This window comes from Hetaerina americana, unplaced genomic scaffold (assembly GCF_022747635.1).
Source record: "Hetaerina americana unplaced genomic scaffold, ioHetAmer1.1.p SCAF_8, whole genome shotgun sequence".
Classification (NCBI taxonomy): Eukaryota; Metazoa; Arthropoda; class Insecta; order Odonata; family Calopterygidae; genus Hetaerina; species Hetaerina americana.
The window spans coordinates 80326026-80352864 of record NW_027287427.1 but is presented as its reverse complement, the minus strand read 5'-3'; the positions used below and the strand labels follow the sequence as shown (position 1 = coordinate 80352864).

At 41.6% G+C, this 26839-nt stretch overlaps 1 protein-coding gene across 2 annotated transcripts in view; it reads right to left on the bottom strand.

Annotated features, from left to right (window-relative positions):
- The window catches only part of dos (daughter of sevenless), a 98836-nt gene that overhangs the window by 49983 nt on the left and 22014 nt on the right, over positions 1–26839 (bottom strand). The window contains exon 2 of one of the 2 annotated variants that reach the window (XM_071596545.1): positions 10996–11010. The exons of the other annotated variant lie outside the window; for it this stretch is intronic. Within the exon in view, the coding sequence (XP_071452646.1) occupies positions 10996–11010 (15 nt within the window). The remainder of the gene's footprint in view (positions 1–10995; positions 11011–26839) is intronic. 2 annotated transcript variants of the gene reach the window in all.

The following is a 26839-nucleotide window of genomic DNA, read 5'->3' as shown; positions in this document are numbered from 1 at the left end:
GTCCACATCATGAAGAACTTCGTTTCAAATAATGCTAAAATAATAGAGAATTCATCGCAATGGCTTGTCAAGTCACAACTTCGGGAAGAGGATACACAGGGACTAAAATATGGCATCGCCGAGTGTTGAAATTCGGAGTTAAACTATTAAAAGCAAAGACCAGGGCGCAGGAAAATTTCCTAACTCCTCTACATTCGCCGATCTGAGAAAAGACTGGTAGCTAACCTATGAGCGTTCATTTCTCCTTTTTTCCCAGAACAAATATTTTCAAGCACAACCCTCGCCTTTACGACTCAGCTGTCAGTTACATCGTTAGGTACACTCCGTGGCAAATGCTTGACACCAATGCGGCCGACTTTTTTTTAGTTTCGACAGAACTCAAAAGGAGGTTACAACAACTCCGATTCCCAAAAAAGAACGATATCTTTGAGGAAGAGTCTCGAGCGGAGGGAGCTTGATAGGGTATTACATACGCTGTTGATATGAAAGTTAAAGCGGAGTCGCAAACACATCACAGGGAAAAAGAGAGCAGAAGAGGGAAGAAGAAATCAGTCGTTTGGACCGACGGTTTGGATGATTCACGCCGGACCTAGGCGCCCCTCCCCCCCCCGGGTAAATAATTTTTCGCACGAACAGTGGAAAGGTCTGGTTCGCATTGAAGTGGCAAGTGCTCGCGGGGGCCGCGCCTGACTCCCCCCCTGCACCGCCGTCCCATCGACCTCAGCCTCCCCGACGCATTTTACTGCGACCTCGCTCGAAGCCGAAATGAAGCGGCTTGTTTACGAGGAGTGGAGCTTCCCTCTTCAGCCACGTCACCCATCACATTAACTTCTCCCAATCCCATATTTCCCTTCTCAGTGACCTCACCCCTTCCCCTTCCCCAAACCCTGACCCCCTTCGCGGAGAGGGGCGGGGGAAGGTGGAAAAATCCTGGTGCTAGCCGGGCGAAAATACGCATGGTCTGATCACCTCACGGTGATTTCACGCCTACAGCTCTCGAGTCATCCCCCCGCCCCCTCACACGCAGCCGGAAATAAAAGTACTGGGTGCATAAATGTACATGCTTACCTGTGACCCCCTTCTTCGTCTGAGATGCGCTGTTAAGGGATAAAAGAGCAAGGGGTCGTCTTAAGTAGACATCCGCGGATTAGGAAGGAGGTTACGAAGAATCCGTAAAGTCGTTACATATGATCCATAGCATCCTCAGTGTGACCGTCTATGGCAGGAGGGTAGGTAGACTATGAGTGTATAAAAATTAAAAAGAAAATTGTTCAACACAATAAAATGTTCAATAGCATGAGGCTTTTTTCACGTTTATTACGGTACACAAAGACTGGCAAAGTGTACAACAGGTATATTACGAAATATTTGGTTGGACTTCTGTAGATAATTTATTACCGTTGCATTTACTCAGACGCAGATTTGTCCTTCAACCAAAATGCCATGGGATGGGAAATTCAATAACAATTAATGCCCTTCCAAATGAAATATGCAATTGAAAGAGTTCCGTAATGAGCTCCCAGAACATGGTTCTGTTTTCTCACCGAACGTACAACATCGCTAAGTCTAATTCTTGGAACAATCTACGGTCAAATCTGAATAATTAATTTGAAAATCCATTTTATCGCATTTCACGTTACTGGTGGCGGTTTTCACCTCGTTTACTTTTCATTTTTAAGCTGGTGGAAGTCTGCGAAGACGGGATTGAAAATTGGGCTAAAGAAAAGCGGCACACTAGCTACACAGATAAGACTGATGTTCCGTCATTTTTTTCTGTAACTTTCCAACTGTCCCGACTTGCACGCATGCAATGCAAAGCTTAGGGCCAACAAAAATAACATCTCACTCTCCCCCCCTTTTTAAGACCATTATTACAGAACAACTATGGCGAATATCATGTTCTTCCACTGAAAGGTTAGCAGGAAAGGCTTACTATACCGTTTTAAACCTAATGCCAACCGTTTACACTGAAAAACGTATACTTAAAATGAAAACCTAGTCGGCAGCATTTGAATTTTTAAATTTTCTCACAGAATCATAGCCGAGCTGGTCCGCCTGGATGCCAAACTTCACCCAGATACCTTGAGCACGTGACATTAAAATTAAGCCACCTCTGACACCCTGTAATCCTTGGTCTATCCTGCCAAACAGCGAGACACCTAACATCAATTTAAGGAAAACTAGAAGTAGTATTTGGGGGAGGGGACCGACGGCTGTGGTCATTTGCGCCATTATGGATGGACAGGTAAGGATGGAGGGTGAAGAGAAATCCGACGTTGGCATTAGCCTTATCTTAACGAAAGGCGCCAAGGGGTCCGCAGCGTTACGTCCCATCCGACGAACGGCTTACTCACTCAAAGTGTTCAAAAAGCTCCTCAAGTAGGGATCTGGATACCACTAAAAATATCTGCCGCCGCTGGGACTCGAACTCGGGCCTTCTGAATGGTAAGCCAGTACGATAGCCACCGCATAACCCCGATCCCCTGATGGAAAGCTTCAGTGAAAAGAAACAGAAATGTTCAATACGCAGACACTAATAATTTAGGCATCCACAGGAAATAAATTTCAAGGTGTTAACTTTAAAGATTTTTATGATTTCGAACGGTGTTTCACTTACTTACACCTCATTTTACTCTACGTGCGAATGTACTGCATCGTTGTTTAAAAATAATGCCAAAGGGTAGCGATCATACTACATTATGCAGTACATAAAATTATACTACCGTGACGAAAACATATTAATGTTATTAAGTTTTATGTAATTACTTTACCTTGAGCAATTCATTACTCATGCCTACTATATAATCAAGATATGTTACCAAAACTATTAAACATATTATCTCCTGCAATACAGTACAAGCTTTGATGAATGGCACAAAAATATGTCGAGGATATAATCGACAAAGCGTTCAGTTAGCAAAAAAGCTAAAGAAAGAGAACCCTTGAGGCCTCGGGGATAAAAGCGCTCGTCGCGGATTTAGTCGGTGAAATGAGGAGGGCGCCCACGGCTTAGGTCAACAAAGAGACAATTAGGAAATTAGCCTTCGGAACTCAAAGAAGACCACACTATTCTTAGCCCTTTTTTCCCGTAATTAACATCTGGAGCGCGTCCTAAATGCTGAGCAGTCCAAATTCCTTGCGTCCTCACGTGCTTTCCGGTGAGGGAAGGGCGCGTACAAGGGCTGCCTAGGAATGAGTGCGTGCCTAGGAATGTCCACCCGAAAAAACGCTCCTTGGGAAACACTCCTGCCTCCGCGGGGGAAAACACGTTAAATTCGGTGAAATATTTAAGGTCTTCGGCGGGATCCGCAGTAATCATTTGGTCTGCTGGGGAAAACTGTGTAATCCCACCCCACCAACCAGAAATGTACGTTAAATTGTAGTATGACGAAACTTTGGCTCAGGCTGCCAATCCGAATATTTTAACCCCGCTAACTTTCGTAAATTTTGCTTCTTAGAGTGCCAATACAAATTTTCGCCCAGAATGGCAAGGTGCAGAGGTACGATTTCCACGACGAGTATTTTCAAGCGTGAAATCAAAGCATTCAAAGTTAAGATTATTTAAATAACATTAGAGCCACTAGTAAACCATGCCGCTACATTCGATAATACACGATTCAAATTCCATTTTAGGGCGGCACCCAAGAATACATTCACTAAGGCTCATTAAACGACTAATATCACATCGAGATACACCGTATCTATCAACAACCCCTTCAAAATTTTTATTACTATTCTTTCAAAAAGTTTCCATCAGTATCTAAGGAAATGTTCACAAACTCACAATGTTACCCATGTTTAAATACAACGTCATGGACGTGATCGATTCCAAAACCCGAAACCCTTAATGCTAAATAAATAAATGCATATACTTTTACACTTATGCGCAGTGTTAACTTACTAAAACACCTCCTGTCCATCTCATCCAGTGGCTCATTTTGCATTACGTGAAAAATTACTCACTCAATCTTTAAAAATCACTTAAAATTACTTTAAGACACGCAGCGTGGGGTAGTATACGATACGTATGGCCAACGTACAGTGCATGGGAGACTCCGACGGTCGAATGGAGGAAGTAAGGATGGTTCTAGTAATTAGTCCAATCGAGGTGGTGCATTAAAGAGGCGGGAGGTGACAAGGACGGCATGACGTGGGGCTGTTTTCCTCGCTGAAGTGAATGCGTTGCTAGAGAATAAAAGCGGTCGGCAGCCATCGCGTGTAGAGCCCTCCAACGAGGGCAACGCTATGCCCTAGCGTTACGTGCAATACGTATTTGCATATCGATTTTCCATTCGAGGCCGTTCTTTTTCGTCAATGTCAAAATAAATACACGAAAACGTTTCTTGACACCCGCGATTTACAATTTTTATGGTCAAATGCGTGCTTATTTTCAAAATTTTCACTCAGACTAAGCACTGTTTTCAATTTTTCAAGTGACTAAGCACTAATAAGGACCAAATGGTCAAACACATTTCCACTGAATATTGATTTATTAAACGAGCCATTTTCCGATGTACAAGTACTACATGATATTCACGTGCAAGTGTAATCATTCGGTCATTAATATGTTCCAATTCCATCAAATCACGCTTGAAACTACGGAATTTCTGACTAAGCACTGCTTCACTTATAAGCTCCCTTTAACACTGACGCTAGGGGATTGCCGTCAAATCATTTTTCAGCTCTACGTCCCTTTGTGTTGTCAAAAATGGCAATTCTTTTGCCTCCGTCTAACGCGATCAGTCAATATTCTTACCTCCATCGCCGTCTTTCATGTCTCCACTCCCTCTAGACATCTCCTGTGAACACTTCTTAACCGAATTCCTCCCCTACAATGCCTAGCACGCCTTCGTTTACTTTTCTTTTGGTCCATTTCATATATATTTTTTCATTTCTCTCCATAACCACAGCCTAAAAGCCATCTTCGCTTATCCTCTTGCTTTTAACGACAAAGTTTCAATACCACACAAAACTACACTCCATAAGAACGCTTTCACTCATTTTTTCTTTACATATTTACTTAATTTTTCGAGAGAAGTTTTTGAAGTCCTCCACATTACCATTTTGCCGATTTGAGGAGAGAAAGGTCTTTTTGAATGCTTCTCGGGCACAAACTAATGAGTAATGAACGAACAAATCTAAAACCGCCGGTGTAATCAATCAAAGCTACGATTGATAGTTGAGGGTAGATCTCATGCCCTACGGAGTATGCAACTGATAAAGGAGGAGGGGGCGTTTTCTTTCCCTGTGTCACCACCTGTAGCTTCCCAAGAAGTTCTGGTCCCTAGAAAGTCACACCGCTTGAATTTTCGGCCAGGTTGCACAGAGTCATCAATCAGGATTGGAACCCGGGGTTGGTCCGATTGGACTACAACGCCGACACCCAACAGGAGAAACCAACTAAAAGAAGAGGGTGTGAACTATTGGCTGTGAGTTTGTAAGGTGCAAATCCAATTTTGATTCTTAAAACCTCTATACAGATATTTCGGTCAACCAGGTGACCATCAACGGGAATGATAATTTGACAACGGGGAATGCAACACCAGCGAAGTACTGCCCGTGTTCTAGAGGATGCGCTCGAGTGGGAGGAGGCGGGAGACCGATTTCTTGGGGTAGAGGATGATTCTCGGTTCGTTATCTGTATCCTATAACTTTATAAAATAAAGTTATTACAAGAATTAAACAACATTCATGCGGAAGACATCAAATTTCTCTTGCCCTAAGAAAGCCCTGCCCGTCTCTTCCAACCTCGTGTTAATAAAGCCTTCGTTTCTTCAGCGAGCAAATTTGTACTTTCTCGAAGAAATAACCAATATTATTGTGACCAACGTATATAATAGACTCCCGCCATGGCGATTATTCTTCTGCTAGTTGTCTCGCTTCTGGCACCTGGAATTATGACGGATTAAGGTTACACTTCATGTGTCCTAAATCCTGGGCCCAAATAAGGTGCCTAATTTGCGCCCTCTCGCTGCCTAACGAGTTTGGACACCATTCTAGATGGCGTCCACCCTAAATCGGGCGATTTAGGCGCCTAAATGACGAGTCTGGGCACAACTCACAGAAGTACACAGGCAACGCAATGCAATTGAAAACACACTTCCCCCAATGCCCACACCACAAGTATCCGGTCCCCCTCATCCCCCACCTCCTCCCACTTGAACACATTCACTTGACCACGCGCAGTACTTCACCGCTGTTGTCTTCCCCGTCGTCAAATTCTCACTCCTGTAGGTACATGCAGTCACCTCCGTGACCGATTACAAATAGAATTATTAAAAATCAAAATTGGCTAGACGACTGACTGCTTACTAAGGGCAATATACGTTTGCAAATCCTAAGGGAAGCAATAATTGTCCCACTGCAACCCTAGTCTGCGCCTCATTTACGCGTCGAATTCCTAGTATTGGCAAATGTTCGAGCCCGCCCATTTTTTTAAAAGCGAATCGAATTTGACATGCATTAAGAAATGACTGCTTCCTTTCCGTCTATTACACACAGACTCAATTATATGCTCAAGGTTAAAGTGTCCCGCTAATGAGATGCCGGTCCTAAGGTTATGTTTTAAGATTTCGAGAATTTGATCCCTCACACAAAAAAAATGAATTCGCGATCGCCTTATCAAATGATCTTGGACCTTTAAATGTGAGACGACCCCAAAACCTCTCACTCATTACAGAGAACATTAAGCTTTGATCAGGGCTGCACCAGCGAATGGTGACCTTTGTGCCTCTATCCCAGGCAAACACTATGATCAGGATCTTCTGTCAAACAACCTAGATTTCAAAGGCATGGATTTCTACGCGCATTCATACAAATATACACATCTGAGTTGTAACATGGCAGGGGTGGAAATGAGTGGTTGCCACAACAGCCACAATAGGATACCTCAAACGGGGGCTCCCCTGCTGGCTTGGTAACACCCTTCATTGGTATCTACACGGCCTCTTCCCTTTAGGGAGAATTTATAATATGCATGAATGCCTAGAATAATCTTTATTAAGTCCGTTCCGCTATCTCCACTCCGGCAAGGGTAAGAAGCTTTTTATTTGAGGTGAGAGGAAGAATGAAATCCTATGGCATGCACTGTGGATAGGAACTTCACTTCACTGAACAATGACGATTCCTACGTCAAGGTGATGATCATAGAATTCACGGAAGGTGCTCTTTCATTCCTCCCGAATGGCCTAATGTTAACTTTAACATTTGACAACTTTCGAGGAGTCCATCTCCATCTGAAATTCTTTAACAGGGTCTCACAGCCTCGTGAAGGATTTCAGTCAGGATAGTGTGCGTGTGGCTGTGTGCGGTCCCTGATGCGGATTAATTTCCCGTAAACCACCACAGAGGGGTATTCTGGTCGAGAGGTTGTGGTTGGTCCCTGATGTGGTTCCCGTTAAACCAACACAACCATTGGTATGATGAGAGAGTTGCGACTAATTATTACGGCCATTGGAGTTTCTCCCCCCCCCCTCTTATTTAGGTTGACATTAATTTGGGGAAGTGGAATGCCTTTTTGGTCAAATACCAAAACACATCCTCAACTTCCTCAGGAATAGTAAATATTCATTCATTGGCAGGCCGGGAAATCGGAAAACTAACATTCCAGCATTACACTTCAAGCTAATAATATCTAACTCTTCAGAAACCACTGACTTTCCCTAATCATCCCCCAATGGCCAGACTTCGCCTTTAGTATTACCTAGAGAAAGATATGAGGACAACGAAAAATATTTAAACCAAATGAGTCACGGCCACTTGATATACGTAAAGAGTCAAAATAAATCCGCAATTGTTTATTAATTGGCTCTTAAATTTTAGCTCTCATGCAATGCGTGAATGAATTAAATGAAAATGCTCTTAGCACGACACTATCATCAAGTCAAACTAACGACGAAGCAGCGTGACCTTGACTCGCGAATAATTACACCAATGGCAGAGGAATTACAGTCATTTCCTAGTTCTACTTCCATAAAAACAGCCAATCACGCACACATGCCTTAGCGTTCTCAGTGATACGACATAACCCTTGAATCATGACGTCAATTCTCTTTTGATTTTCTTAATTACGTCGTAATTTGAGAATTGTATTGGGTGTTTAACGTTGGGCTTTCTTTTCCTTTATTTCCTATCAATAATATTGTCTCTCACGGTTATTGCTTCCACCTCGCTCTCATTTCCGTTGAGTATTAAATACGAACATTTCATATTATTCTCTGTTGTATAGACCCTCGTTTCCCACTATCACTGCTGATATGAACTCCACATCCGCCCTGAGTTTACGGAGGTTTCCAGCCTTCTGTGGTCTGCTCTTCAAATTGCCCTAATCCGTCATTCACAGAGTACCACCCACCACAGGAATATTTCAACGCACTGCTTCCTTGCTCGTAATCTTGCACTTCAACATGGAACCCTGCCTGTAGTACTCTGCGGCCGACGCTAGCCGAACTACTTCATTCCCATAGTATCATGATGCCGAGGTTAAGTGAAAGATCCTACCGGTCCTAGAATCTCTCCTCGAAGAAAGGCTCTGCTTTCAGCTCTCTTCCGCATTATTGAGTTTTACAGTTTTCTCCCGAATCAGTTTCACGTCACATTGTTTATGGTATGGGCATTCAAGAATGCCATCAGTGTATTCTCGATTCTTAGAGCTGTGATGGAGCCTGCGGCATGGAGGATTTAATAACTACCCCATTAAGTTTTATTAAAAATATGTGGCACGAAATTATAAGATATGAAATTGGTCAGATGATAAGAAAAGTTAGGGAAGAATAAAGAAAGAATTTATTTGAAGAAGAGCAAAAAATCTCAGGCATATAGGTAAGGACGGGTGCAAGCTAACGGCAAAACGACAAGCTAACGGACAATGCAACGGCAGAGTTTCAAAACATTTCATAGTAAAAATAGCAAAATAGCACAGTTAAGATAAAATATTTAAAATGAGAGAATAAAGATACGGAGATTACATTCGGAACGGGTTTACACCCAAAAGATCTACGCATTAAAATAGTTGAAGAGAAATACGACGCCGAAGACAATTGAGGAGGCACCACTGAGAAAAGCACTTGAGGCTGCTGGAACCAGAAGCACTTAAAGTACTACAGAAGAATAATGAAGATGAAATGGATGCATCGTTTAACAACGAAGAGATTCTGAGAAGAATAGAAGAACAAGAATTATAAATAATATAATAAATAAACATAATATCAGAGTCGGGGAGAGTGCCCAAGTGAACGGGAGAGACTGCAGAGAAATAAAGGCCAACGCATATTAGCGAATAATGAAAGGGGACTAACTAACTAACACTACCACAACATACCCACGGCTCTAAAGAAAATAAACTTATCCACCTCAGGTTACAACATCCACTTGATAGGCGCCAAAAACGATAAGTAGCGGGGCGGATTCCAGCGAAGATAACCAAGAGTGGCAAATCCAGACCGTGTGGAGAGGATGAGGGTAGGCATGCGCCCGATGACCGGCGATACTTAAACTGATACTGGTGTTCGCACCAACGATAAATGCCTGTGAGTACACTCATAGACGTGGCATATGGATAGGAATATACGAAGGATAATGTCTCAGGCGTCACTTTGTGAAAATGTTTGATTGCCATAACAATGAGAGTGATAGAACGAGTGAATATTCACGCCACTTACTTTTGAGGACCTTGATAGCGGCACTTATTGAAACCATAGTTTGTTAAATTAATGTAAGTGTGAGCATTCACTTCAATCATTCCATTGTAATGGAAATACGAATAAGCGGTGGCCCAATAATGTGACTAGGATCCTTGAGATGTACCCAGAAAATGAAAATATCAGATGGTCGAAGGATTTCATCAACCATTCCTCAAACACACTTCTTTAAATCTAAAACCAATTTACGCACGTAAAGCGCACATGGTTGAAATATTTGTAGGAAGTTTTCCTTCGGCTAAACAAGACATGGATTATGAAGACGGTGGTAATTCTCCGAACATCGACCCCAAGGAAGGTAAACATCGAATCAATCATACGTGGAAAGAAGTACGAAAGCGAACGACGCACACGACCTGATAAATGAGTTTTACAGCCTAGATCGATAGGTAACGAGGAATTTCCAAAATTACGAGGCCCAAAACTAAACCTAATCGAGCATTTTATACCGAAACAAACACGAATTCAGTCTCCAGGTCAAAAATAAACACCTGTACAACATTTTTATCTTATTAATAATCAGACAATATCGTCAATCACAGAGGCTTTTGGTGCCATATCTTATTTTAAAACATGAAAGCCAGAGAGCGCGTGGGTTTTACAACCTTTGAACACGGAGGTTAACAACAAAATACATCAGATAAAATAAACCACCAGATTCACGAAGCCGATTTTGGGCTCTCGTCTAAATATTTGCAGCTTACCTTTCAAGTTAACAGCAATGCGTAATACACTGAAAACTGAATTCCACATTTACGTTATTTATTCAACTTTACCACAAAACCTTCCAAAATATTTCATTGAGACCTCCTTCGAGATGCTCAAATCTTTTCACTTATCCCTTTCCTTTCTACTCATAGTTTCGCAATAATTTCGCATCGTCCGTAAAAAGATCTTGTATATCGTAAAAAAATATCGTGCCTTCCAAAAAAACACAAATCTAGAATCTCAAATCCATTACAATCGTATATAAAAAATCATCAAAACCAGCAAACATAGCAGTGACCGACGCCCAGGGCGAATTATCTATAGTTCCTGTTTGCACTTGTCCCTGAGCTTTAGAACGGGAGTGCGAACATGCACACGGAAAACTTGTAATAGGAAACCTGGGATAACCACCGCAAGATTTCCATGAGGACCATCTCGCCTAAACAGAGCATTACCCTTCTGAAGAGCGTTTAACGGGAGGGGCACGTTTCAAGTTGAAATACTAAAAAGCTTCCTGATTGATGACAAAAATATGTAAAAGTCGCATTCAAAAACGTTTAACACGTGCACCTACTACATATGTACTTACATTCACATACAACGCCTGCAAGACGACACAGGGTCATGTGGCACGAGGTGTTAGGACACCGGTCATGTAAAGAAAAGAAAGCCGTTTAAGGGAAAATTAGAATTAATTTGGCGCTTCCAACCACTAAAGATGTGGTGGTGGTGGAAGGGGGAAATATTTTCAGCGCATGTATTAATTATTTCAGCAGATGATTTCCAACCCCAAGGCAACTAGCATTCGACAGTGTTGACGATCGACGAAAACCACATTATTATTATTTAGTAATCTACAGTTTGAAGTAGGCTTTGGATGGATGCAAACTTCACACTCCTAAATTTCTTAGCCTCCCCTTACAAGACGAATACATGGCACACCACACCCTCTCCCCCTCATATATCCCTCTCCAATCCCGCACACTTCCCTCCTCCCCTCATTCCGTCCAACCCTATCCATTTCCTACATCGCCTGCCCAACGTCGCCCTCTCTCATACAATTATTCAGCATTCCATCGTCTATCAAAATGCACTACATCCATTTCATGCTTACTTTGTATTACTTCCAGCAATGCTCCTCCACAACTGATTTGCAAAATCTTCCAATCTACGCCTATTATCTTGTTTCAGCGACCAAGTTTCCCAGCCGTATAAAATCACGCTCCACACCTAGGTTTTCGCTGATAGTTTCTTAACCTCCTCACCTATGATGAAAATTCCTTCCTCTTGAAAGCTTCTTTGCCTAACGCGATTCTTCTCCTTGAAAGTGTCTCGGACCATCTAGGCCCAAGACACTTCCACAACACGTGTTAATTTTCCACCCGTTAATGTGCCCAGTAATAATGGTAATCCCTTGCCTGACGGGCTAATTACAGTTTGATCCTCCAGAACACTAATAATTTCATGGATTCCCCACCGACTTTCATTCCTATCTCCAGTTCCTCCCATACTTATTTCACCATTTCCTTCACATTACTCTAAAATCACGGGTGATAACGGACATTTCTGTCTTACTCCTCTTCCTAACGCTTCCGATCCTGACTCTCCATCCGCCACTCTCACCTGAGCAGTTTGACACATGCACAGGTTAGATTCTGTAGTCCTCACATATTGCAGGCTTTACCGTTTTTAGAATAGGAACTAACACTGATGTGACGAAATCTTTCAGCCAAATTCTAATCTCTTAAGTAATCATTTTCCCTGTTCTCCATCCTTTTGTTGACGATGCTGAGAACCACTTCAGTTGTGCGTGAAATGAAACTCATTGTTCCGTAGTCCTCACATGACGTAGCCTTTATCTTTTTGGAATAGGAACTAACACCCTCACAGTCTTCTGGCCAAATTCCTTTATCATAAATATTACGAATAAGTCCATAAAAACTCTTCTTCCCACATTTTCCTAAACCTGTAAGTAGTTTCGCGGGAATATTATCCACCCCACTGCCTTATTTTATTTTAATTCCTTTAATGCCCTTTCTATCTTGCCAACAAGCAAGCCTTGACCTAAGCTTTCTTTATCTACGTCGTATCCTATTTCTATGTCTTACTGTGCTAGCTATTTCTGTCTTACTGTGCTAGCCTAATTTCTTGACCACTCAGCTCCTCTATATACATACATATTCCTTCCGTCTCTCTCGGATTTTTCTGGTTCTAGTGTTAATTTTCCTGCCATGTCTTTGATATTGTGCACTGAATTTCCCTCCCAACTTCCTGATAGATCTTTTTTGTAAATCGCACCCATTCAACCGTTCCCTCGTAAACTCTCCACGTCCTCAAACTGCGTCCTCCACCGCTCCTTTTCTCCCCATTAAGTTCCCGCTGCAGTTTATTATTATCTCCTTGTACCTCCGCTTACCTAATTCTGGGTTTATGTTCTTCCCCGCCCACTTATAAACTATACAAGAACAATACTGGCGACATTAACTTAGCATCGTCGATTCTTGGCATATCCTATATCTCTCACCTAGATGTTAATCAAACTGATATTTTTAAACCTAAGAGATAAATGGTTCGTGCTCCAAAAATGCGAGGGGCGGAGGAAGCGAGGAAGTTGCCAGGATAAATTCGAATAAGAAGTTGATGAATGAGAAATTGAAAAGTAGGGGCATGCTTAAGGTCATGCAGAAAGAGAGGAGGTTAAGGCAAGCAGGGGAGGATGAAGAAAGAGAATAGAATTAATGAGCGTCATGAAACTATTGGAAGTTATGAAAGCCTGAAGAAATTAATTCACACGGAATCTCGATTGAAAAGAAGTTCTCAGAAGAGCAAAAATATGTGTAACACCGATCATACGCCGTCCTAAGTCAACCTCCAAACGAAAGACCATACCATCAATACCTACGATTCGGATTTAGTGGCTGATTAGTGATAGTAGTGTATACCTTAGTGACGACACACATTTTTGACTTGCCCGAGCCTCAAAATCACCTCTCGAAACCCCTACCCATTACCCTAACTTTTAAGAGGCCCGAAAAAAATTCCCCCAAAGCCTCGGGCACAAATCCACGGCCCACCGCGCGATGATGGCGGCTGATGAGCCTTCTGCAGGGCCCACACACATCCTCTTCCCCAGTCTCCCCTCTCCTCCCATTCCCATTGGTGCACGCACACTTTTTACTCGAAATCTCGAGGTTCCCCAGCTCGATCGCCCTCACTTTACGCCGCCGGGCGAATCACGGCGCGCGCCTCGGGAGGGACGCTCACGAGGAGAGGTTCCCAGTCGCCGCACGAGACGACCACCTCCCCTCGAACGCTGCTGACCTATTTTTTTACTCGACGGGGCGAAGAAGCATGCGTCGGGGAAGTGGGAGCCCATCGGCCCACATGTGTTAACACTCTCCCGGGATCCTGCTCTTCCACCACCCGCCAATGCCGTCCCCATCACACACCCACCCCTCCACTCCCCCACACACACTCTCCAGCCGCGCGAGACCTCGAGCGGCCGAGGGATTCCAACCACACGCGGAATTCCCCCGGCAATTGACGCCTGCCTACTCCTAACACACAACCACCCACAGGCGATTCACGTGAGTCCCAAGTGAAGCAATCGCCAATGCGGGGCAAACGAAAGCCGCCGGGCAAAAACATTTCTTCTGCATCATCCCCTGCCACTAAATGCGTAATTGCAGATGAAACTAAACACATATTAACGGTCACGGAAGTTATTGCCGTTCCTACATTTCTTCTTAAGTAACAGTCGTCGAAGGTAGCACTAAATGCGACCCCCCCCATTCTTCCCTATCCTATGATAAATCTCTTAAGTAAGCTCTGTGTTATATATATATATATATATATATATATATATATATATATATATATATATATATATATATATATACAATTATTATTAGGTAATCTACCGGTAAAGGTAGGTTTTTGGATGGACGTAATTATTAATTAAATAATTTGTGGCCCGTAGCAAAACACAACATCCTACTCTACATCAGCTCCCTCTTCAGCTCTGAGTACTTTCTTCCTCCCTTCTCGTAAAAACTTTGATATGGAGTGTAGCTATGTACGGCGCGGAAACGTGGCCATTGAAGCAGGAGGATAGACGTAGACTGGAGGCTTTTGAAATGTGGATGTGGAGAAGAATGGAGAAGGTGAAATGGACAGAGAAGAAAACAAACGAGGAAGTACTTGGTATGGTGGGCGAAGAGAGGGGTTCGTTGGGAGCAATCCTATGGAGGCAGGATAAGTGGCTGAGGGGGGTATTGACCGGCAGCGGGATTTTGAAGACTGTAATAGAGGGGAGAATGTTAGGCAAACGAGGAAAGGGAAGGAACAGGATAGGGATGTTGGACGGGATGAAGGGAGGAAGAAAGTAGTCAGTGATGAAGAGGGGCCTGATGTAGAGTGGGATGTTGTGTTTTGCTTGGGTTCACAAATTGTTGAATTAGTAATTTTGTGCATCCAAAAACCTACCTTAACCGGTAGATTACCTAATAATAATAATAATAATTATATATATATATATATATATATATATATATATATATATATATATATATATATATATATATATATATAAACTAAATAAGGCCGTGGGGTGGATAACATTCCCGCGGAACTTTTAAAAGGCTTAGGAAAATGTGGGACGATGAGGCTATATGGGTTGATCCGTAGTATTTATGAGGAAGGAATCTGGCCGGAACACTTAGTGAGATCAGTTTTACTTCCTATTCCGAAAAAGGTAAAGGCTACATAATGTGAGGACTACAGGACGATAAGTTTGATATCCCACGAAGCTAAAGTTGTTCTCAGGATCATAAACAAAAGGATAGAGAGTAGGGCAAATGATTACTCAGGGGATGATCAGTTTGGGTTTAGGAAGGGTAGAGGTACTCGTGATGCCATTGCAGTAAGGAGATTATTAATCGAGAGAAATATAGAACACAACCAGGAGGTATTTGCCTGTTTCGTAGATTTCGAAAAAGCGTTTGATAGAGTGAATTGGGAAAAACTAATGAGTATTCTGCAGAAAATAGGAATAGATTGGAGGGAAAGGAGGCTAATCCGCAACCTGTACATGTCTCAGACTGCTCAGGTGCGAGTGGGGAACGGGGAGTCCGGATGGGCAGTGTTAGGAAGAGGTCTAAGGCAGGGTTGCCCATTATCACCGTTGCTGTTCAACCTGTATGTAGAGGAAATGATTAAAGAGGCATGGGAAGAACTGGAGGTAGGAATGAAGGTAGGTGGGGAATTGGTAAAATCAGTTAGGTTTGCTGATGACCAAGCTTTAGTCTGTCAGTCAGCCAAGGGGCTGCAAGCATTGCTTAGTGAATTGGAAATTCAGTGCGACAGGTATGGGATGAGAATCAATATTAATAAAACAAAGGTTATGCGATTTTCTAGAAAGAAAAAGGCTAAGCTTAACATTCAAATAAGAGGGCAAAAACTAGAGCAGGTAGACCAGTTTACGTATCTCGGCAGTGTTTTGGACCAACACGGTCAAAGTAGTAAGGAATTAAGGAGAAGAATTGCGCTAGGCAAAGAGGCTTTCACAAGGAGGAGGGAGTTAATGACGGGGACGTTGAGTAAAGATGTTAAGAAAAGGCTCGTAAAAACTTTAATTTGGAGCGTAGCTATGTACGGCGCGGAAACGTGGTCATTGAAGCAGGAGGATAGACGTAGACTGGAGGCTTTTGAAATGTGGGTGTGGAGAAGAATGGAGAAGGTGAAATGGACAGAGAAGAAAACAAACGAGGAAGTACTTGGTATGGTGGGCGAAGAGAGGGGTTTGTTGGGAGCAATCCTATGGAGGCAGGAAAAGTGGCTGAGGGGGGTATTGACCGGCAGCGGGATTTTGAAGACTGTAATAGCGGGGAGAATATTAGGTAAACGAGGAAAGGGAAGGAACAGGATAGGGATGTTGGACGGTATGAAGGGAGGAACAAAGTACTCTGAGTATGTGTGTGTGTGTGTGTGTGTATATATATATATATATATATATATATATATATATATATATATACATACAGTCATTACTTCTATATCTTCCGATGAAGACGGAGCAAAATTGTGTCGAAATGATCAAGAAATAACGTGTGAGTGATCTTTTTATGTGTGTCTAATTGTTTGCTGCTGTCCAATTTATTATATACATACATACAAATATATATATACATATATATGTATATGTGTGTGTGTGTGGACATGTATATACGCAGTATATATGAAATTACGTTGCTTTCCCTACTCCCAATTACTCTGCGATAATGTTTAAAATATCACGGCGAAATTTACCATAGAAATGTAATGTGAAACACAAAATGAGTCTCCGATTCTCGTGAAATCAGTGGCATCCGACAACACGATTAAATTGTCTTTATGGAGACCCGAGGGGACACGTTTAAATGATCTAACAAATTTTATTTAAAAGTTATCCACGAATAGGGAGTCAATTTAAGGTAAAATGCCGGGCACAGAGAACAAATAAAAAAAAATTTATTTTCTAAATAGAACAATTGTTGAGTGGAACACCTTACCTGCAAAAATATTCGAGCCCTTTCCTAACAGAGTGTATACTTTTAAGAATAGATGTAAGGCATATATGTAATAATTTGATTGATGTGTGGTGTAATGTATTATATGTAATAGCTTAATTTTATTTTTAATTTATCTTTTTTTTTCTTCTTGCTGATTAATGGCTGTAAATGGGATGGGGATTCACTTGTTTTGTTAAAGAGATTTGTGTTTTGAAGTCTGGTTTTATGTACTATCTTTTGCAATTATTTGGGACTTGAGTGCCACCTGACAATGTCTATTAGCACATGTGTACTTGTAATAATAATAATAATAAAAATCATTGTGAATATTAGCTAGGAATTCACTCGAAAAACAGGTTCAATAATATAGCGTATCGCTTAAATCTACAAGTGATTTTATTATTGCATTCTAATCGAAAGCAGAAATGTTACGTAAAAATGGCGTACATCCAATTTCATATTTTTGCGTGAGAAATATTTCAGTGTAAGCGAACCTACAGGGACAATTGTTTAACTTAATCCGGTACTCCAACATTGACCCAATGGCTACAGTGATGATAACTCAGTCCACATGACGAATCTGTGCCGAGGACTTTCGATCGGAGTGGAATCTAAAATAAGCCAGTAGCCGAGGGAGGAACAAAGCGAAATATTCACCACATATTTACCCAAGCATATCTACAAATATTGGCAGGACTGATTGGACGGGTTTAGCTACATTTCGACCGAGTATCAAAATATCCCGTTATTTCCAAGTTAAGTCTCAAGGCACTAACGATCCGCATTCAGATTCCAAGATGGCGCATCTACTAATGTTACGCAAAACGCCAGACGGACGCATGAACGGTGGTATTGTTTTCACATGAAGAACACGAGGAGGAAGAATGGGAATGCCTCCGTTTCCACAAGTGAACGAGTCCTTTGCGAACAGCGGTACGGCATAACTACCACTTGTACCCACAGCTGCGTCAGACTCATATTTCACCGCCATGATCAGTCCCGCTGGTGGAGACTACAAATCGCGGCTTAGGGCAAATCAAAATCTAGAGTAAATGGACCTGGTCGATATCTTTTAAGTTAAATCTACCGACGGGCCTTCTCCATTATACAGTTCCCCGGATGACAGCTTCCTCGAAAATAGCAATTAGTTATACCTGTAGTTTTCGTTTCCGATAGTAATCACATTCAAAGTAATGAAAAAAATGTGAGGTTATGATGTTTCCTCAGGCAAAAGGTCTCCTGATTTATAAATATGAAAAAAAAACAAATTCGTTTCAACGCATTAAACTTGTTTGCTAATACCTCTCGGCTACTTCAACGGAACTCGATCGCGAACATGGTGAGAACAGATTCATCCATTCCAGCAACAAATGATTTGTTATGGTTCACTGTTTCGGGAGAAAAATATATCAGTCATCGAATACATAATCAGGACCTGTATATACTCCCAGGAAACTAAATAAAAACTATTTAATTCCTGAAAAGAAAATTTGAGGGAGGAATAACTAGCGACAACAGAAAAACGAAAAAAAAACTCGGGGCCAAGGAAGGAGAACCTGCACATAAAGAAACAAAATGTAAATTATCATTAGTCTCTTCAGGTAGGCGGTCAACATGCAACGACTAGTTGACGAAGAGGCCGTTCAAAACGTACTAACTTCCTCATAAATGTATAAATGAGTATTCTAGCAAAGGTTTTTTATACATATTATCTTAACAAAAATTTAGAGCATTGTTTCTGTAAGGAAAACTTATCTTTTGTAATTTCAAAGCAACGATCCCTCATCTAAATCAACATTTTACTCGAGCGCATTAGCACTTATTCATGGCGTTACAAATTCAACTCAATAAATTTGCAAGTATGTTTTGGGGTCAAATAATCACCTACATTGAAATACAGGACATTTGCCATTTTCACCGGTCAAATTAAACACAGCAACAATATTATTAGTTGCCGTAAGAAATATTTGTAAAGAGATATAGTTCCGCATTTTATGCTCCGACCGTCAACGGAGCTTTGTAAGATTAACCAGCTCTTCATTATGGCAACAACAGATCATATTCAAAAGCATATTCGGAGTCTAGCTAATAGCTATTGGCGGAAGAAAAATATTTTCACGTGAGACTGCCCAGCAGATTTTAGAGAATCCTATCACACATTTTCTTTATCTTTAAGTTTTTCTTTAAGCGTTTAGCCATTACCAGAATAAAATCACCAACGAAGTTCTCAAAACTCGGCAGGGGAAGATTTAATTCAAATGATATGATCTTTGTCTCTATTGATAAGGGACGATTTTTACTAGTCATTCAGAGCTACTCGTACACCAAAGGAAAACCAATAGTCAACACGACGCAATAATCGCATCGTATTCTTCTACGGTAATATGTTACCACAGATTATATAAAAGAATCCCCTTTGCGTTTCTTTACTATTTAAAAATGTATTACCTGTAAAAAATGATTTTCCCCGAAATATTTTTACATCAATATTTTTTTAAATTTATATTGAACTTCGAAGAAACTATCATAAAATTGACCGTTCCTCAAAACATTTTTTTCGACGTTTTCGACATTTTTCGTCAAAGAGTTTTCAAAGAAAGGCGGGAGAATCCAAAAATACGATAAACTTTAAAACTGTTAGTCATGACGCCGGTACTTCTTGCAAATGCAAAGAACTTATAAAAGGCAACGAAAATGGGGAAAGCGGAGAAAGAGGGGAATCAATGCGAATAAAAACGCCACACATAATTCTCCTGAAAAAAAATCAATTACAACGAACACGAAGTTGACCAGAATTCAAATGACTCCTGGAGCAGGATGATATTTACGGAATGCGGGCAATGCGGCGCTTCGGTTACGAGCCCCGCTGCCGACGGTGTTGGCGTAGGTAGATGAGAGGGGAGGGGCCCTTCGTCTGCCAGATGAGATAGTGAAATCAGTCGCCAGGCACTGCAGCAAGGGCGCAACGGTCAACGACGAATTACGTCCCGCGGCGGTGCTTCCGTCATATGCGCATCGCACGGGTAAAAGACATCATGAAAACTAAACCAACAACGATCTTGGAGATGAAGCCTCAACTCAACTGGCACGAATTTAGGTTAGCAAGTAATTTAAATCTAATGTTTAATATACTTAGGAAAGTCTAATTGCCACGGTGAGACGGCAGCAGGCTACAGAACCTCTTTCGGAAGATAACATTGAAAATATGTATTGGGAGTTCATTTTTGATTTAATCAATTAAAACCACAAGACTTTCTCCAGGCAGAAATTAAAATAACATTTCTCATTAGTTAAAACAGGCCATAATATTGGCTAACGATCCAGTGACTACAAACCCCGTAATCATCTTTTTACAATTAACTTAATAACACCCCGTGATATCAGCCTCCTCCATCTAAAGAAGGGAAACATTGCAAAGAGGAAAAAGTCGATATCCACCTTAAAATGTTCGCTTACTATTGAGCGCCGATCAATTTTGTAATGGGATGATAGAAAGGGTTGAGACTGGGCATTGTCTCTCTCACGTATGAGCCCGACTCTAAGATTCGGTATCAGCAGAAAATTGAATCACCACCGATATGATTTCGAGAAACAGTTCCGTTTTTTCCGTAGCTATTTTCATTTGTATGAATTGAAGGTATATCCAAAGTGGTGCACTGGCGCACAATAACACTTCCTGGGCATTCGGCATGTTTCCGGTGGGGTATAATGAATAATAAAATTGGAAAAATTCAGGGAATCAACACCTCAATATAAAGTAAAACCAACCAGAAATAACGGTACTCATGGTGCTGGTAAGTCCAAAGTACTACGAATTACCGTACCTCGAGTAAACAGTAGTTGAGAATTAAAATATTTACTATGGAACCAGAATGCGTAATTTATTGCACTACCGTTAAAACATTACGTACTCGGTCACTTTCGTGGCACTGCAAACATTTAGGCAAGCATTGGCAACAATTTGACAGTTTGGGTCGCAGAGTGGAATTTGTTGTTCGTTATTAATAGTAATAATTTTATTTACACCTTAAAAATTGAAAATGCAGCACACATTTAATAACTACCACTACCGATATATAAATAGCGCAATCACATATAGATACGTACATTATTTCAGTAACTAATTCTATACCGTCAAATATATAAAGATGAAAAACAACAAAAAAATTCAAATACGGAACACTGATTATCGGATAAGTGTGTTTTAAGTACCAATAACTGTGAAACTATTTCCTCAGCAACGGACCATTCTCATTATCAATATGCACATTTAAGTTTTAAAAGCCTCAATTTAGAAGTAGAAATATCTAAAACAGGAGTACGCTGGTGACTTTTAACGTCAAAATCAACGGTGCTCGGTTGTGAAGAAGCACAGGCAGAATTTATCTTTTACATACGACTCAATCCTTTCGGAAGAAACGACATTCACTTGGTCTTTCCATAACGATGAGACATAAACATTTTCGGGGCACGAATTCTGGAATCCACGCTGCCCGCCAGTCGAAGACCACATGCACGCCTAAGAGTAGGTTGAACGCCACCGGTTCGGTAAGAGTGGAGGAAAAATTGCGGCCAAAAACTCGATTCGAAGAAAACAGACCGAACCGGTGCGCTTTTACGCGAATCATTACAGCGGAGGGGAAATCCATGGCAACGCCCGCTTGTTGACTAAGTTCAAAAGGCAGGAGGAACGTGACGTCCGCAGTGTGGATGCCGGTGAAGCAGTTCACGGTGCGCGGAGAACTCTCCGGGTCCTCGCAAAAAAAGACAAAACACAAACGAAATGTATTTAGTGTTAGGTTGATTAAAGTTTTTACTCCGATTCAACTCAAGAATCTTTTCAATAGATTTCCGAGTTCCATTTCCTTTAGAAGGCGTGCCAAACAACAAGGAAATCAAAGCACGGATTAAATACCAGTTTGAGCAGTATTTGAAGGAGAAGAGGTGCAAAGTTTTCCTTCCTTTAATTCTAAAAATAACATGAAAAGTAAACAAGTGACACTGTTTTCGCCGTTACTCGGTGGAATTTTTCCATTGGATGGATAAAAGAAACACAGCGATTCCACAATTTATATTTATTGCCAACCATGGTTTCGCCACTGCACGGCACCAACGGATGACGCCACATTGTCGCGAAACAACAGTCAGCAATAAATATTAATTGTGGAATGGCTGTGTTTCTATTATGTACGCAATGAAAAGTGAAACTAACAAAGCACAGAACTACGAAGATGGCAATTGCATTCGGTACCAGAAGTAAACAATAAAGAGACTTCAAATCCCTTCACCCATCTCACAAATACATTAAAACAAGCCCATCATATTTGCCGTTATGCCGTAAGGTATTCAAAGAATTCCATCTGGGATTACAGACGATAATTTATTTTTTAGAATTCATCATATAAAACACTTTTCCGCCCGATCCAAAAAGGGAAAAAAGACCTTAAAATTGTAAGATAAACTTCATGGACTAAACGTGAGACTCGCGACGGAAAATAGCGGTTTGCTTCTCAAGGCACGCCTCTTCGTTCTCAAAAATACGGCTACCTCTAGAATTACGATAATAATTCCTCTCATATTCAGCAATAAATCGACTCGTTGATCATATATTTCGCTGATCGGACCACCTGAGTGCGCGAGAATGAAATCTTTAGCGAAATACTGGTTTTGTAACCAACCACGTTTCCGCTGTTTTCCGATTCATTCATATGCCCTCGACTTTCGAATCCGCTTCGCTCCAAGGAACAGCTGGACTCGACAGAACAGACCATCACAATCGACCAGGCCTTCTCAAAAAAAAATAACAATAATAAAAATTCTCCGAAATGGTGAAGAAGTCTGCCGGGATGAGAGGATGGGGTCTCTTCCGTGATAAGAAATTTCTTGGGAAGGGGGAGAGAAGTGACGCATTGCGGGGAGGGGGAAGGATGGGGCAAAGTGGCGGGAGGAGAGACGGCGAGCGCCCAGTCTGCGACTGGGACGACGGTAATACTAACACGGCTGCAGCTTATGCAACAACGGTTTCAAGTGCGTGACGCATTCCCCCCGCTGGACCAGGAACTAAATGCACGCTCACGGTGAAATCCATAAGCGTTCAATTCCAGCACCTATTTCAATCACCGCGGCGGGTGACGAGGAAGGACAGACGAGGTCTCCTCGAGGGGGAGGGGAAGGAGAAACGGCAGGGGGAAGGCGGCAAATACTTATGCCCGCCCCCGCGGGGCTTTCCCCTTTGACCGGGGGGGGGGGGGGGACGCTCCTTGCCGTAAGCCCAAGTGAAGGATACCGGAAGAATTGAGAGAGCGAGAGAGAACGAGGATTTTCAGCGAACGAATTCGGCTTGAGGCGTTCTGGATCCGTGGGCGATTGATGTCTTCCGAGGACGACACACAGGTCGACCGCCTCCTCGTTCTCCGGAGGTCTTGACCCTAATTAAAATTCACGACAACTCTTTCGTCTCCTTGCTCTAGCAGTTAGATCCGCTTTGGCATGATTGCAACTGAAGTTTCCAAAATGACTGTTTAAAACTTAGTGAAAACAATATCACTTAAACCACAAGGTGGTAGGCTTACGGCGCAATTCTACGATGCCAAAATGCATTTGAATTTCGCGAGGCACGTGGTATCTGAAGTAGCTTGACGATTCCCTTGCTCTGAGGCGAACCACTTCAGGAATGCAACGGTTGGTTGCCCGACTTACTCCATTTCTGAGTATAATACCCCATTTCCCATATTTCATTTACAGAATACCCCCAAATTATTAACCTGAAATTGGTTACGAAAAATATCCTTTGCAGTGTTTGGCCATGGAATTCATTCCTTAGTATATGGGCTCGGTAAATAGATAATGAATATTGCCTTTGCTGCGAATAGGAGAGGTACCCATTACGTTAAAAATGACGAGATTGCAAGTTAAAGACGCAACATTCGTATGCATTTGAAAACTTCAGGCAAGTTTCGAAACTCGCAAGTGAAAATACGCTTTTTATTTTTTACTTATTTATCTATAACTATATTCGTGGGCTACAATTGCTTTTAACGCAGTGCGACGATTTTTAACGCCCTCCGTCAATTCTGGATACAATGGGAAACCGAAAATAAGCAAAACGACAAGCGTTTTTACGCGAATGCACCTTCCATGCTTTTGTATATATTAAAAACTTACAAAGATAAGAGATAATATTATTACAACAGTTTGCTCCAACTATTTGACAGTAAAATTATTCCAAAACCCTAAATGGAATTCCCAAAAATACTACTCGTGATACACTAAGACCAAATTTTTTATTTGGTAATCTCAGATTACAGCTGGAGATATGCCGAGCTACAAATATTTTAAATAAGCAGCCGAACGCGGTAGTCACCATCAGAGTCATCATTATCTCATCCGACAAAAACTGTAAATTTCATCTAAACCTTCACTCTGAACTTTTAGTTCCACATTTCCATGTTTTCCACGCCCACTCAATTACAGTGAAGATGGCCAAGAGCACAACAGACTGGATGATAACTTCCGCATTCTCTCCCCTTGTTCTTAATTACTCACTCCGAATTATTTGTCAAGGATTTGTATTGTTGGCGTGTTCAAATTGCGACCTTTTCCATCGAGAAGATTCGCGCAAAAGGAATCTTCCAACTCTTGACAAATTTCGCATGTCGTGAACTGTCGCTCGTGAAACATGGCGAGATGACGTTTACGGAGAAATAATGCAAAAAACCAAGAACCATTTCCTCGATACACATCAAGCAAAAATCTACCCTGATGACCTCGTGACCCTTATCCTAACTAAGTAGGTTAACTTTGACGAAAGATTTCCCACAATACCTTTCTTTCCCATAATCAAGGATCATATCTAAAAACTCCAAAATGGGAAAAGGATCATTTATTCACGTCTTTTAGAATCATTTTAAAGTTGGCCCTCATTACTAGTCATCATGATTATTATCCGATATATTTACATGCGTACCCATTGATATTCTTATGTAACTTGATAGATTATGGTTTTCGTAAGAGAAATACCCTCCCGCCAAGAAAATTCGTTTGACCCGAAAAGTATCCAGGTTTTGGCGAGTTCTCACATCGGCTTTTTTGTTTTAACGACCGAAAAAGGACCCGGAAACTGATATCAATGTAACCTTCAGTCGAGAAAGGACACAAGTTAGTTGCCGGAATAATACGGCGGTGCCGATACAGCACTGGCACAGATAATGAAATGTCCACCTATGCCGATGAAGCCAAAGATTTAGACAATGTTTACACTCATCTATCCTTCCATTTCAAAACGCACATGCAACAATGCACAGAGCTCAGGGATTCATTCGGCCACAGATACTAAGAAATAAGTATAAGGATTTTTCGAAATATTCCTTTTTGAGTAAGGTCTCCTAGCACTCTCTTCTACATGGCCTTCATTCTGATTTCGCAGTAGAAGACCGTCACGTGCCAAATCAGCACACGCTGCCATACGCCTCAGTCAACATCCTCGAAGTCATAATCTAAAAAAATAAGGAGTTTAAAAATTACTCGAGAGGATACGCTCAATTTCACTGAGCAGCGGAAAACGAAGAGGTGAGAGGACTCCATTTACGGAAAAAATTTTACACGGATGATGGCGGATACTTGGAAGAAGTCAACGCAAATTTAAAACTCGCCGGAGCGAGAAATCCACTTCCAGTCAAACGGTCCACAGGTCGATTTCCAAAGCTCAACCACTCAGGAAAGGCAATCACCGTCTTGAGCACGAAAGGAACGGAGGGGAAAGTAGGGAAGTCCCGGGATTTTCCCATTCAGTGGCACCTCGGGGCGAGATGTTTTACGGGTCGATTTCAGCGAGGAAGTGAAACTCGGCGAGCTCCCTGGCAATACTCTACATCCCACAGATGTTATAGACGTCATGCACTCTCCACTGATAACGCGATAATGCACGCTAATGGGAGGGGGGTGTAGCGAAAAAACGAGAATTTGACACTTCGGAATTCATCCGTGGAGTAACTTGACGAGTGCCTCACTAGAAACCTTGTACATGGACGGAAGACGAGATCGCAGAGGGCGATTCCTCAAAGGAAATGCGAAACAATGCCTAGAGGGAATTTTAATTGAAGGCCCATGTGAAGGTAGAAATAAAGGAAGACGCCGATGTAGGAATTACGTACACCGATGACGTTATCAGGTAAATTATTAGGGAATTTCCAAGAACTGTAGGAGATGCCGCGACACTAAATTTCACGGAGTCTTCCGCTATGTGCATTGAAATGCAACAATTTCAAAGTGTAAAAACCATTCGCCTCGACCAGAAAATTATTATGCCTAGGAAATTCTAGGAATGCTAATTTCTGTTAATATGCCATAAAGCTAACAATTAACTGAGGGAACCAGATATAAAATTTCGTTAACCTAATAGTTTTTTAAGAAGTCGACTAAATGTGTAATAATTTTATCCTGCAACTAAAATCCCATCGAAATAAATATGTATTCTAATCTCACATATCAGCACTCCCCATCTTCATTAATGACACAGATGGAAGACTATCGATCCAGTTACTGTTCGGAATACACTGGACGTCAATGTATGTTTCGGGGGCTTTGTGAGGGCGTTCAACAGAGTAGAGAGGACTGAATTCATAAAAATATATTGAATGATAGGAGACTCAAGAGAAAGGTGCCTTATCAGAAATATCGACAGGAATCAGTCGGTACCGAGAGGAAATTGTGATCAACATCGACTGGCGGAAGAATAAGTCTGGGTTATCCGGGCTTTTTAACACGTAACACTTGTACGTCATTTGTATGCGAGGTATAACAAGAATAAGTACGAAGCAAATTACGTCCGTCACTTTCTGGATGATAATGCTTGAAGATGACGGTTAGTAGAGGGAGAGCTCTATA